Source organism: Enoplosus armatus, chromosome 4, assembly GCF_043641665.1.
Source record: "Enoplosus armatus isolate fEnoArm2 chromosome 4, fEnoArm2.hap1, whole genome shotgun sequence".
Classification (NCBI taxonomy): Eukaryota; Metazoa; Chordata; class Actinopteri; order Centrarchiformes; family Enoplosidae; genus Enoplosus; species Enoplosus armatus.
The window spans coordinates 27,791,496-27,806,580 of NC_092183.1; the positions used below are offsets into that span (position 1 = coordinate 27,791,496).

At 44.4% G+C, this 15,085-nt stretch overlaps 1 protein-coding gene across 1 annotated transcript; it reads right to left on the reverse strand.

Annotated features, from left to right (window-relative positions):
- Positions 1 to 1,079: 1,079 nt before the first annotated feature.
- On the reverse strand, positions 1,080 to 2,043 carry tcima (transcriptional and immune response regulator a). Its single transcript, XM_070904527.1, has one exon. It carries the CDS (start codon positions 1,922 to 1,924, stop codon positions 1,622 to 1,624), a length of 303 nt encoding a protein of 100 aa, XP_070760628.1. The 5' UTR covers positions 1,925 to 2,043; the 3' UTR covers positions 1,080 to 1,621.
- Positions 2,044 to 15,085: the final 13,042 nt, after the last annotated feature.

The following is a 15,085-nucleotide window of genomic DNA, read 5'->3' on the forward strand; positions in this document are numbered from 1 at the left end:
TGCCCAGCCACCGATGAAACACTGTCAAATATACCAGAAAGGCTTTGAAATGGGGTGTAAATACAATAGATGGCTGCAGTGATGGACGGGTCATTTATGCTTCCCTTAAATGTGAAAAATCAAAAGGTGGGGAAGCAAAGCCGCCATCCGTCTAAACCCCGTAATGCTACTTAGACAGGCTCTTATCTAGAGAGCAGGGATGATAGACTCCAGCACAAACATGCTGCGCGGAGAAAGCCGTCCACCACCCCCACCCTCCCCGCCCAAACTGAGCCAAACTGGTTCACGCTGGTCTGGTGAGGCATACAGCCCTGTGAGGGGAAACCCAATGAAGGTTAACCACATCCTCTCATGAGTAACTCTACTCCCTTCAAATGCCCTCTGCTGCGTCACAATGAAGAACAATATAGGCACAAATGTACTCATTTGTTTCACTGTGAAATAAGCATGAACCTAATCCTAGATTACATGACTCAACACTCCACACATGAGCTGTTACATTCCTGTGTCGTGTCTCCATCCACACCTAATATCACAGGCATGAGGTCAAGACTAACACATCACTTTCCTGTTTCTATGGTGATTCGTATTGTTCAACCTGAGGGGTTCCCCTGTTTATGACCATCACAGAGGTCGCAGCTGTTGGATGGCAGATGGCTGATGTGTTTTGTGTCAAAATGCTAAAAAGAAAAACAAGTGATTTAATCTTGTATCCAGAGTGTAGAGAGATTATTCCATTTTTCTTATGCTAACACTGCTGTCCTTTCTTTTCTTAAAATGCCTGAAGATGGGATTCTCTGTGGGGGATTTTTTTTTTTTTGCAGTCCATCCTCTTGGTTTGACTCCTCACTAATCCTTGATAAAGGTCGACACCACTGTAATGCTTTTTTTAATATCCCCATGTACTTTAATTCAACATAGTAGAACCAGATCTAAGCCCCAGCTAATAGAAATTAATCTGCCTCCTCTAAACAGGATGATATGGCCTGGTGTGATGACCAATAATGGCATTAAAGCCACACAAATAAACAGCATGGGAATGACGTGTGTAATAAGGACAAACAAGGGTTCAACTTTTGTATACAATGAAATAATTTATTTAAAAAATGACGAACAAAGGAACACAGAGATGCAAATCATTGTGCTATAACATTTTCAGACAACAACACATTAGTGGCCACTAATGACGCTGAGAGACAAGGCATGTGTCGGGGACAGGCAGGCAGGTTCTTCGGCACTAGAAAGTCTCGTATTGCAGCTGTGCACCACCATCAACGCAGTGATGGGCACCAGCACAAGGAGCTGCTTCACAGTCAGGCATCCACAGGACCGCAACCATGAATTCAAGTCTCAGGGAAGACGTGTGTTTTTGCCCTTCATATTCCCAGTCAGTTCATCTCGCTCCATCCGCTCCAGGCAGGACTCTCCGCCGTCACCTCCGTCCATGAGGCGACAGCTGCTGCATGCTCTCCTCCGCACCTGGCGCTCCTTTTCCGGGCGGCAGGCGAACCGCACCTGCGGCGGCGGCGGCGACCCAGTCGCATCGGGAGTGTTTTCACGTGTGGCTCACTGGCGAGCCGACAAAGAGACACGGGCAGGCAAAAGGCTGCCTCAAACGCACTCAGCGCATTTTGAGCAGCTGCCGCACCATGCCCGCGATCTGGAGGAACTTGTCCTTCTTTCGCTGCTTGAGAGCCATCAGGGCCCGGGCCGTCTCCTCCGGGTCCTGGGTGTAGGAGAAGATGCTCCTCACCCTCTCCTCCGCCTTCATGTCGCCCGTTTTCTGGAAGAGCCTCATCAGCGAGTCCTGGTTGACGTTCTCGAAGATGTTGGCCACGGCCTTCTTGCGGTGCGCCGTGGCGAACTTGTTGCCGTGGACGGAGGGGCTGACCCGGCGGCACTCGGAGGACGCGTAGGTCGACATCTTGGTCTCTTTGTCTCTCCGCTGGACGTCTTGCGTTCCGCTGCTCCAAGTGTGGCCCTCCAACTCGGTGAGGTGCGCACTGCTTCGCCGGAGCGGCTCCTGGCTGGAGAGACTGAGTGAGCGAGTGAGTGAGTGCAGGACGGGAGCCGAGGCTGCGGGTATTTATAGAGCCGCGGAGGGAGGTTCGCTCTGCCAGAACTCTCCCCAGCGGTGACATCAGCAGTCGTGAAGCAGGCAGAGACGCCGCCTCTCGGAGCGAGAGAGTCAGCTGCACCTCTCCAAACACGCAGGGCAGTCTGATGAAACCCAGCATCACCAACAAACAGCCCACTGAGAGACACTGAGAGTGCTGTGACAATGAAATCCATGCCCTGGCTTATAATTACCAACACTCAATTAATTTCACTGGAAAATACATAGGATGTTTTTTATTATTATTATTTTTAATGAACATATGTCACGTGTCATCCAGCTGGTACAAACAACGCTGAACAGGAAACCAACAGGAAATGTCCACAAACCATCTTTATGTTTGGTGGTCTGTGACATGATGTGTTTAAAAAAAAAACATCATGTCACAGACTTCTACTGTGGAAGAAGAACCCAGATCTTCTACTGAAGTAAAAGCAGAACTGTCACAGTCCCGCATTAAACAATGTCCCCAAACATCATCAAAGCACAGAAGTACCATCGACAAAATGTGCACTTTCAGTAATATGCAATACCAGTACTCCTTTTATTATATACAATGTCACTGGATTATTATTACTGATGCATTCGTGTGTAGGCAGCTTTTTACTGCTGCTGTAAATTCAAGTACTTTATTCACTGTTGGGTGGTCCAATCTAAGCATCTTCACAATAAACTCATCATGCATTTTGTTTGTAAAATCTTCATCTGCAAAGCTGCTAGTAACTGCAGCTGAATGTGTAGTATCAGTAGAGTAAACAGGGCAATACTTGCGCCTGAAACTACAACGTAACACAAAATGGAAACACTCAAGTGAAGTGCCTCGAAAGTGTGCTGAAGTGCAGTACTTAGAAATCAACATGAAGAAAACATGCCACATTAATGCATAATGTATGATGATGTGTGGTATGCCTGTATAATGCATGATATGTTGCTGTTTCCCGGGATGCGACATGTGTAGGACCCGAGGCGTGGCGACTGAGACACGACGCCTCGGCTCATCTGAGTCATTTGTGTCTTTTGATTTGTTGTTCTAGTCGGTTAACGAGGCACGCCATCGGTTTATAAGCCAAGGATAAGATAAATAAAGACTGTTAGTCTGTGCTCTGACAGAGAGATGTGTTTAGTGAATGGCTGTTCTTCTCCTGTTGGGACGTCCATTCACACTGGCTGGAAGCTCTGATGTAAATTTAGTCTTTAGTCCAACTATATTAATGTTATAATATTGTTTTTTTTATACACCTACAGTTCTGTGTTGAGACTATAAACAAACTCTTTATGTGAGTGTTATTTTGTTCATCGACTTGGGTTTTTAGTCATGCGGGAGACTGAAAGTGTGCTCCCAAAATTGCTGCAGAAGATTATATCTCCGTTTTTTCCAGTTAGCAAGTGCTAAAAATATGTGGCTTAGTGAGTTGTGTTTACAACTGGAGTTGCAGCCTGTCTGATCTGTGTTGATAAGGCTGCGAGGCGGTCCCCCTTGAGAGGCAGCTCTCCTCATAAACAACTGCAAGTGTTAATCTCATGCTGGTGTAACTCTCATGCTCCCCCTCTACAACAGTCACCCCAGGCTAGTCCCTTATATGGAAAAAGACAGTCAGGAGCAGTGGCCATAAGTGGCAAAGGAAGTGTATTTTCCTCCAGAGGTCTACAGAATGGAGTTCATGCACAGTATGCCCGGCATGTGGCACTGACAAAGCAGAACTATAAACCAAAGGACCTCGCTGAGTATGAGGTGAAACAATACCCAGATCCTTGCTGACAGCTTTGTTTTCCAGGTCTGTGCGAACAATGCGTCGCCACAGGATACCTGTATGTCTCGAGCTGGCATGGCAGTTACGACTGGAGACAGAGAATGTCACTGCACTTCCACCCCCCCACCCCCACAAACGAGTCGTGGCAGCGTCGGCTAGTGGAAGCGACATATTTATGACCCCAGAGTTGTCCCAGAGGCACGAGAGACGAGCAGTGCACAATGAGGTTTCAGCGGGTAGACGGAAACTGGGGCCTTGAGCTGCCGACTCCATTCTCCGGTCCACACCAAGCAGTCACGCTTTATCATAACAAAAGGGAACACTAAATTTAACCAGGGGGTCAAAGTTCTCTCATATATTTCCCCATTGGGAGGGATTCTCAGGAGACAGTCGGTTTACTCCCTCGTGCATCCCTTAAAGATAAGATTATTCCGTCCACAGATGTTTAACATTTACATAACAACAGTCCCAAAGGTCCCTAAAATAGAGTCCAGGTCACAGATAAGAGGGCTCATGGAAAAGGATGCAGCATGTTGAAACTTGCACCAAGTTTGATTAAGTAACACGGTCAGCGCTCGCCGCTATCTATCTGGACCAGTTTTCGCTGTGCCTGCCCTCCTCCTTGTCTTTGTTTATGGGTGTTCTGTACTTCAAGCCATAAAATGTGATAGCACACGAGAAACCACCTCTGAGCTGCAAGAAGGCGTTAGTCTTCCTCAGTTACACAGGCTTGCAGCCTCAGATCGAGACTGGATTTTGAGATGCTCGCCAACTGATTTCATGTGTTGTGACCCCGCAGCTCAGGACACCACAGGGAGGTTACGTAACGCAGCAGGTAGCCAGACATAAATAGTTTTACTGCCTGCACCGTTTGATATGAAGCCCGACATCAATCATTGAGCCAATATTCTCTATTTAAAATGGAAGTCCTGTGAGACTGGTTGATAAGTAGACGCGTTAATGCGTGACCGTTTATTTCTTTAACCAACTCGGTAGCAGTTAGTTTGCCCTGCACATTTAATGTTTTGGATTTAAACAAGACAGGTAAATGCCCAGATTCTAAAAACCATAGCCCTGTGTCTCATGCATCTCTGTACTTAAAGGAATAGTTTGACATTTCCTACATTGTGTATGGGAGTGCACAATAGTGAGACAAAGTCATGGAGGTCCTGGGTTTCATTTCTTACACTATGTCTTGTAATAGTGTCTCTGAAGGTATTCTTGCTGCCACTCATCAAACGTTTTCTTAAAAAATGAAATCAAAGAAAATATCATGCAACAGTCAGGAGACAGTTAGCCGTGAAATAGTCCAGCACACAGCCCCCTTGTTTTTAACACTACTAACACAAATTACACAAACAAGATATAGTTAGGCTGAGCCAGGCTAGCTTCCCCCCCCTGTTTCTAGTCTGTATGCTAAGCTAAGCTAATCAGGTTTCAATTTGAATCAAGTGCGTCTCCCAAAAGTTTAACTTTTCCTTTAAAGGCGGCAGAATCATCTACATCTTTCTTCCGCCTTTGACCATTTCCACCTTGTTCTTGTACATAAAGTCATGACAACTGCAGATTGTATAGATTTTGGCATTACAACGTGTATTTACTACAATTACAATGTAATCCAAATCTTTGTGCAAAGGTTTCCCTATCAGCTCATTGTGCAATTCTCACACAAACAGTGGTGCTTGTTGATGCAGTGGGTGACGTAAGAAGACAAAATGACAACAAGCGTTCGCTCTAAATCCTCTGTGATTCAGAGATACTGAGAGACAGATCTCAGTTTTTTTTTTGGGGGGGGGGGTTGCAGTGTTTTGGAAATGCCTCAGTTGCTGTTTGCTGTTCTTCTTGTGTAATCTGTCCCAGATATCCGAGGCGACTTCAATGTTCGACACATGAGGTGAGCGGGGGCAGCTTTATCAGAAGGTGGTTCACAGTTTTGGTGAGACTTTGACCTTTGAGTTCACAGTCATATGATTCTGTGTTTAAAGCCCAACAGAAACTCCATGAAGATATAAATACTGATCCAGTTCATGAGAGGGAAATCTATTGGTCCAAGACGCGTAAATATTTCAGTTAAGTACAACAATGAAAAAAAAAAACATCTGTTCCGGAGGTATAACATGAAAACAAACAAACAGCTGTTGGCGGTAAACTGAATTAAATGGCTCATGGCGTCGTAGAGGATGCAGCAGGATAACATGCTAATAATGATGAGTAATAAATCCCTACAGGCTTTGTGGTTACAGTAAGAGACTGCATGTCTTCATTCAGGCCCGTGTTTATATCGAACTGCAGGACCTTACTGGAATCTGTCGCAGGCAGCAAACACCCAGCGCGTCTGTTTAGCAGACGGCCACTTATGTAACATCAGGACAGGAAGGGTAGGACATTTGGGGAGAGAGAGTCTCTAGGGGACTTGTGTTTGTGTGTGTGTGTGTGTGTGTGTGTGTGTGTGTGTGTGTTGGGGGCGTGTTTAAGAACATAAACATTACTCAAATTTAACTGGCACTGTGGGTGTCATGTCTGATTGCCTGATGGTAACACAGGTAAACTCTGACTCACTTAAAAACAGCAATATTACTGGAGAATTTGGGCATAGTGCAGGCAGGGGGTCCAGTTGAGGCAATAAAAACCGGGCCAATTATGGTAAATAAGAGATGGAAATAATTGTTGCAAAATGCTAATCTGTGTCAGATTTCCCAGAAAGGAGCAAAATGGGTCAAATTCTACTTGAAGTACATCGTGACACATTGCGAGCAGACTATAAACGCAGCATGGCTTAGACTTTCTTACAATGCAATCATCAGACAAACTGAAAAAAATACACTTAACTGAAATGAATGCATGACTTACACAGCTGCCTCGTAAAGTATTCAACCCTATTCTTTTGTTTTGCTCATTTCTTACATAGAGTGCACTTAAAGTAAGCACCATCTCGAGCTAATTGTTTTGAAACCTGCACAAAGGCTTCAGAGGAATCACCAGGTTTTCTTTTTAATGAGGCGGGGTGGAGTGGTACATGTTTCACAACCTGCTGGGGTGTGCAGCAGCAGAGGCACAATAGGGCTGAGCGGTAACACTTGCACGCAAAGCGGAGTTCAGGTTTCCTCTTTCCTCTGCTCCTCCCTCTCTCACTTGATCCCCCCCCCCTCCAGGGACCAGCCTGTGCATGCAGATTAAGTGACTGAGCGCTGAGCCCACCAAGGCAAGGCACCATTACACTGAACTGGCTCAATCCGGCTACCGCAGCTCGCTTCACGGCTGGCTGCGCCGCAGGGGCCCAAGGGCAAATCTACTGTACATCTGTCCACACGATGCTCCCCAGTCAGGATCCTGAACTGTGCCTGCACGTCCAGGCTCCACTGGATCAGGTGGATCATATTAAGGTCACTGGTCTACAGGGTGGTTGTTGAAGGATGGGGGGTGGGGGGGGGGGGGGGGCAAGGGGACATTCCATGGGTACGGACCATTGTGGCCTCCTCACAGCTCCAGGTGTTGATAGATAGTTAAAGCTCTGATGCGTCACTTAATGCACCCAGATAAACAAGGTCCCAAGAGGATCAATTCTAATGACTTTATGACAACATCATTGCTAATTGCTATGTTTTTAAGTACTCCTGGCCAACATGTGGAACAGAACAACGTGCAGTGTGTGCTTTAATTCAGAGATATAGATACACATAAAACACTTGATAACAGTCTTTGTTATGCAGGCTCGATCATTAAGGATCAAGTACTATCTACACAACAGGGATACCCTCATCTCAACACAGTTCAAAGCTCAGATCAGCGTGGACACCAAAACAGTTACAAGCACACACACATGCTCGCGTACACTCTTACAGTTTGTGTTTATCGTTAGCTGAGCCCGCACAGTAAAGCGCTCTTCACCCCTGGGTGCGCTGCCGCTGACAGCTTAGCCGGAGCTCAGATACCTTACTGTCTCCATGGCGATACAGTGGAGGGCAACAAGAGAGTCAGTGGGTGGAGGTGGAGAAACAGGGAGGGAGGACACCGCTAGGCTTTGACTGGGTCACCATAACACTGCACCAGCAAACAAGCAAGTGACTCAGTGTGTTTGAGGAACTGCAACGTCCTGTTATACTGGAGGCAGAAACAATCTCTATGGAGCCGGGGTGAGTCTCACGCTCCGCTCTGTGAACTGGAAAAGGTGGCAGTAGAGTTATTCACTTGATTCTTTTACACTTTGGTTTGTAAAATACATTAGAACAGCCTAAACTGTCAGTTTGTGCCCCCCCCCATTAGAACATCAGGAACCCTTCACTTCTACTTTTATGCATCATTTCTTCAGCCAATGTGTTTCAGCCTGCTGATTCACACAGACACTGGGAGCCCCCACCACAACCACTGTCTTGTACAAGTCCATCACTACACAAATGGACGGATGTGAGACGGTCAAATGTGCTGACCCCACATTAAGTTAACAGTACAACAGAGAACCATATGAATTGATGGGGTTTGGTCCGGCACCAGGTAAAAGGAAAGTGCTGGAGCCGCTCGACAGCAGGCCCATTGTTCATCGTGGCGGGAGGGCAAGGTCATATCGGAGGGACCGGAGGGAGGAACACGCAAGTCTGAATTAATGAACAAGTCATCTGTGGCAGGAGTCTTGATAAATCTGAGAGAATACACCCTTTGATAGGAAGTGTCACGCTGAGTGTACTCGCGTGTCTTGTTTGGGGTTTGTGTTGCTTTTTAGTTTGACGCTTGAATGAAGGCGATGTTAACAGAAATTAAGGGGTTGAAAGTGCACAAAATATCCAGTTCAAGCAGACAGCGGGACACAATGATACCAGATGGCACCATTCTTTATTTATTTTGCCGTCAGTTGAAAACTAGTTTTGAATACTTATCTTAAACGTAAAGACCTGTTTGCTTCTCATGGCTTTCTGTTGGCTTATGAGTAATTCTGCAGCCCAACATAACATTTACCTCTCGACGGTTTCACAAGGTAAAAAGTTTGCGAAATAATCATCCTGACGCAGTTCCTGGAGAAGTTCAGCCAGCCGCGTTTGCCTCGGGAGGATGTTAAGAACCCAGACCTGAAGACGTTTCCGACATATTTGGGACTTCCACAACAGACAAAAGGCAGTAAGAATTGTTATTATGTTCATTGCTGATGGCGGAAACAAACGTTGCTATGGTATATGGTACCTATGGAGGCTGTATTATTATTTATTCCAAAAAAACACTCCACCAGCCGTCTGAACACACACATTTTACACACATTGGTGTCAAAATATACAAAAAAAAACTGCCTTTTTGATCCTCGGGCCTTCTGCCATTTCTGTTATTTTAAAAAGTGGTGAAGATGTTAAAAGGGTGTGACTTCAAGTAACTGCCCAAGTTATATGAAACTAGTTGTACTTATTTGCACTTGCCACCACATCTCTCAACCCAAACCAGACACAAGGGAACCATGAAAATGACTCATCGATTTTAAAGAGGCGTGGCAGACAGACTGGGATATGTTCAGTGACACAGTTAGACTGCTGCTGAGACAGAGAGGAAAACACCACTTATGGAAAATAAAGCACTTCTTATTTACCGCCATCAGACATGTATTAGACAGCGATACTGACTGAAAGGTTAGGAGTAGCTTCAAGAGACTCTTCCTGCCGGATGATCCCAGTTTCTGGGAAACAAAGCAAAACCAACAGCTCAAGGGCAGGAGTTGTCGTTGATGTGAATCGTTTTAATAAGACATGTCTGTGAATGAAATGAAGCAATAGAACATGCAATGAAAAAAAGAACCCTGTGTAACATGCATTCGTGTTGAATAATAGTCATGAAACTCGACAGATTAAGAGGAAGTGTATCAGCTGGCCTTTTGGGAAATTCTATGAGCTCAGGGAGGTTTAATGGTGCTTACTGTGGTAGCTTGGATGTGGAACTGAGAGCTCGGCTAGTTTCAGCTTCAGGCTGGTTCAAACTGGTCCGTTGGTAAGACAAATCAGTCTCGTGGATGAGTTCGCTCACCACTAGGGTCTTGCGTATTCAGCTGGCAGAGGAAGCAAATATCAGTGGGTAAAGCTCTTATCTGAGCTTCTCCTCTTGGTCGCACGTGAAACGCATTATAGAATATGTGACAACAACAAAGAGGAGGAGAAAGGCAGAGGGGAGTTAAAGTGGGGGTGAGAGATAAAGAGGGAAAATGCAGAAATTAGGTCAACAGTCATTCCATATCTGCAGCAGTAGAGAAGCGGCATGCACACTGCAATACTGATGGAGCCATAAGGCTCAGAATTTAGCATTAAACTAAAGGGCCGCTGATTGTAAGTCCATGTTTTGCAGTAGAAAGGACAGCAGGGCAGGCATCATCCCCCGTGCTCCACTTTGGGCAGCAGCACGTGGAGTAAATAAATAACAGCCGTGTGTGTGTGTGTGTGTGTGTGTAAGCTAATGCAGCTCGAGCCTTCATCTTCAAGCTGTCAACAACATTTCTCTGGCCAAGATCGAGTACGAAACACGAAGAGAACGTCGCTTCATCTGACACACGTATCATTATGCAGCTATTACACAAAAGACGAGGGACGGATACAAAAACAACCCAAGAATGGCTCAGGGACGTGTCATGAATACACACATTCTTTAAACATTTCGAGAGGCTAATCCCAAAGGGAGAGATCCGTCGCAGAGACGGGGCGGTCTGTGCACCGAGCAAGACTGAACAAAGAGAAAAACTAAAAAAGATGGATCTGTCCGCATGCGGTGGTGCTACATATTTACACCATGATTACAATATCCCCAAGCAACAGAAAATGCTGTTATATACAGGAGAGTTTCGTTTGTGGTACTGTGGAGTGTGTTTTGACTCGCAAAATAGCCTTTCCCCTTCCATTAGTTTTTCTCTTGTTTACATATTTTCTGTTTATGTTTGTGGCTCTGTGTTGCCGTGTGCAAATTGGATGTTGGATGACAAACACTACTCCAGCATTACTCTACTAAAAACCCCCCAGGCTGCGAGACAAAGTCCCTGCTTTTTATGTTATTTGCCGCTTAACCGCCCAGAGCAGCTTTCATCAGCGGAGCGATGACTGATGACATTGCATTATCATCAGCATCAGCATAGAGATTCCTCTATTGATTTGTTTTTATATTACATATAACATAACTACATATAACAGTCCCACACTCCCTGACTCCTACACACACCTTCTCACCTGTTCCTCGCTCCCCAGTTACCTGTATTTATACCCCTTTTTAAGACTGTCAATGTCGTTATGTCGCTCACAGCCTTTGCTTTCCAGCCCTAACCCTAACCCTAACCCCTGTCACCCTGTTCCTGTTTCCACATGGACTCTCAGCTACTTCTGTTTGGACTTTCTACCCCTGCCAGTAATCGTATGTATCTTCACCTTTTCAATAAATCACTCGACTCTTCCTGGATTTCATACATGTGGGTCCGTACCCTGTTGCCTCGTAATCACCCGCCTGACATAACTCAAAACTTGCAATAAGATAATAAATATCATGTTTTGGGTCTGTAATTCAACACTCTGCGTGATTAATACTTGATACGTTGAGAATATTTTGCTGCTAATATTTCTCTACTCTTACTCAAGAAGAATTTTTAATGCAGGAGTATTTTTACATTGTTGTATTGCTACTTTTACATTAAGTTTCTGAGTACTTCTTTCACCACTTCTCCTCGACCAGCTACTGCACAACATTAAAATACTGCTCTCGTGTCAATGCATCAATAAAAACAATCCAATTATACCTTGCAAATAATAATATATAATTCTACCAGCATTCTGCATAATGTGTACTATATCCTCCTATACTACTATATCAATATACTATATATGTGGCTGTACTTTTGAATGCAGGACTTTTGCTCGCAGCAGAGTATTTCTACATTGTCGTTTTGCTACCACAGAAAAGTGCATCGTTTCATTTAATCTCATGTTCAGGCCAAAGTACATCCAGAAACACAGCAGTATTGTCTGTCAACATGTTGTCACATCAGGTCACACCCTATAGACTCCCATGTACATGTGTAACACAATGATGTATGATGCATTTACACTGTATGATATTCACCTATTCCCTTAGACATGACAAGTATGGAAACAGATGGCAGCTGGCAAGCTTCATGTAGAGGCATCTCCAAAACATTTGTATCTCATGTAAGGCCTGATGAGTGGATTCATTCACTACAGTTTGGGTCATTTTCCCCCCAGGTTGAGATGCCAGCAGCTGGGATCTGGTCTGCGTTGTATATGCATGGTGTTGGTACCAATTCACCTTTAAAACTCTCCTGTGAAAGATTTGCGCTTTACTCGTTTTAAATGAACATGCACGTGCTAAAAGATAACGTGGATTCCTCTAGAGTGGGATCTGTGAAGTTAGAAAATGGATTTGAACCTGTTCCACAGCTGTGATGTGATATGGATCTTTGCCTGCAGGGAAATTGGAAAATCCTGCAGCCTGACTCATCACTGATCATCAAGGTCGGGCCGGCAGCGTGGAACAGACTGACTCCATCGGCCTCATCATTTATGTTGTTGTGCTTTCTGTGTCAATAAAGTCACATTTTTCCACAGAGGTCCGCTCATGCAAGCCTCCCACAGCCCAGCTGTCCAACAGCACCATCAACCCCGAGGGTGGGCAGATACAGTACACAAAATCCATCTCTGATAGTCATGTAATGCTCTGTTGAGTTTTTATAAAATGTGATGAATGTGACTTGTTTGGAGAGCAAATAAATCTGTGATAGTGGAGTGATATTAACGCATCAAGAAAATGGCCAAAAGTGTTGTTGTCTCCAGTTTGAAAGCATTTTTTAACATGACTTTAAGGCTCCGTATGGGACCGTATGACTTATTGTGGTGAACCTGATGTTGTGTGAGAGCCCACCACAGGCCGCTCAGGTTCACTGCAGCTGGGCGGTTGTGAAATGAAGAGGTCGCTCTCTGGTGGTGATGTTGTAAAGTGCACGCCAGTGATCGAGAGGAGATTTAACTCCTGGACACATAATTATCAGCGTTTATTAAATGTACTCCCTAAATTCACTTCCTTATTCACAGCCTACACCACCCACTAATAAACAGCAGCCTAATTTCCACACTGACAGTAGCATCCGACCGCGTATGTGTTTGACGGCTGACATTAATAATGATGCGTGTGGAATCCAGTTTCTTTTTTTTTTTTTTATCGACTTTGGAAAATTAAAGCTACAGTGGGCAATATTATTGAATTATAATTTTGGTTGAAGTAATGCATTTTGACCACTGGATGTCACTAACAATATCTAATTGAAGGGCTCTTTGCAATCTATATATGTTAAGTTGTCGGCAATAGCCGGAACCGGAAATGTACGTCGGTACGTTGAGCTCTGTGATTTTTTTTTTCTGGCGTTTGCACCTGTAAATCTTAACATGGCTCCGCCGTCTGAGCGCCCCCGGCTCTGTGACCTCGTGGCTGTGCTTTGTGGGGAGACTTGTTGTGGAGCACAGTCTTGTTGTAAAATTGATTTAGAGTTACTGTATCTTCCTTTAGAATCCATTTCTTCCTGCTTCATGCTTCCTGGTTGCAAGAAAACACCCAAATTGTCAAAAACTTGACAATATAAGCAGCCGCATTTCAAGCTTGGTGGGTGGATTTTCCTTGCAGAATCATGTCAGTATGAAAACAATGGGTCACCACCAAATTAGAGATATAAAGTTGCAACATTTTGCTTTTGTTTTAGTGACAAAGTGAAGTTAAATTTGCCCTGCTGGAAGAAGAAACCCAGTAACACAGTCACAGTAAGAGGCAATCAAGAAGAAAGTGCACCATCAAGACACTTTAGCAGGTCCATACAGACATTTCCATATAAAGATATTAAGTTGATGTTAGCACTGCGTTTTCAACATGGGCTATAAGCCATTTTTTCTTATTTGTGGTTCGCCTGGTCTCCCTGTGTGTTTGTATAACCTTAACCCTGTAATGCACAATCAAGTTACGGACATATTTATATATCAGAATATGAATGCTGCAGCGACGTCACATGAATGTATACGTAGTTATATGACCATAAAGACAAAAGAAAGAAACACAATGGGATCTCACAGAAATGTATTCAAATCACTCGGAGAACAATAATAACCCAGCTTTTCATGTTCTCCCAAGTCTTGGGAATCAGGGGAAAAAGCTAAAAAGTTAGCTCGGCCAGCAGTGAGGCACACAGCATATCACACAGCTCCTCCAGGGAGGCCCCGTGGGCCAGGGGGTCGCTCCCTGTGAAGGAGGAGGCTGTTTGTGGCTGCAATGTCCTTCCTGTTGATGTAAAACAACAAAAAAATATTAGATCATACACTATAAATATTTCAGACATTTTGTTTATGATGTTTTACATGTAGTTTATCTCACTTGTGTACATTGTTACATATTTTGCTCATTATTGTTTTATTGTATGTACAGCCCCTTGAGACATACTTTGTGATATTGGGATATAATAAACTTGACTTGACATACTGTATACAGAGCAGAAGTGTTTTTGTACTTCCCTTCTCACACCATGAACTATGGCTTGAGATTGCTTGTACATAATTTCATTTTTATTGCACACATACTGGGAACTGTTGGGTCTCTGTAATAACATTATAAAGAGTCGGTCTAGACCTGCTCTATTTTGTAAAGTGTCATGAGATGACTTTGTTGTGATTTGGCGCTATATAAATAAAATTGAATTGAATTGAATTGAATTGAACATACTGAAAATAGATATAGGCTACTTCTTCAGCTGGATCAAGCCAGTCTTGGTATAGCTTCAACGTGATGCCTGAGAAGCAGAAATAGCCCTGAGAATTTCTCAGTGCTTCTCCGGTGATCAGTGATCTGGGATTGGAGCTCCCAACACAGCCTCTGATTGGTCGACAGACTCAACCGAAGGCATCATGGCTGGCTTGTACAACAGTTACTGTTTTCAACGCGGAAAAATGGAAAAAATAATCAACAGAAGACATTCAGTGTTGAATTTATCATCACAGATTTATTGTGCAAAGTCTCCAAAAAGCATTGCGAAGCTTCTGAAAGGGATCCGACCGCATCGGAGACCTCGTTAGACAGGCACAGTCTCTGGCATGTGTATCCGATGTAGCTTGATGTTGTATACGTCATCATGAGCCTTAGAGAGTTCATCGACAGTATCTCAGTAGTTGGGAGGCCTCGGACTCAGACACCTGTGAGACAATCCTGAAAAAACCCTGCATGT

What these genes read in the sequence shown, in the direction of transcription:
- tcima (XM_070904527.1), bottom strand. Translation starts at nt 1,924, where the DNA reads ATGTCGACCTACGCGTCCTCCGAGTGCCGCCGGGTCAGCCCCTCCGTC.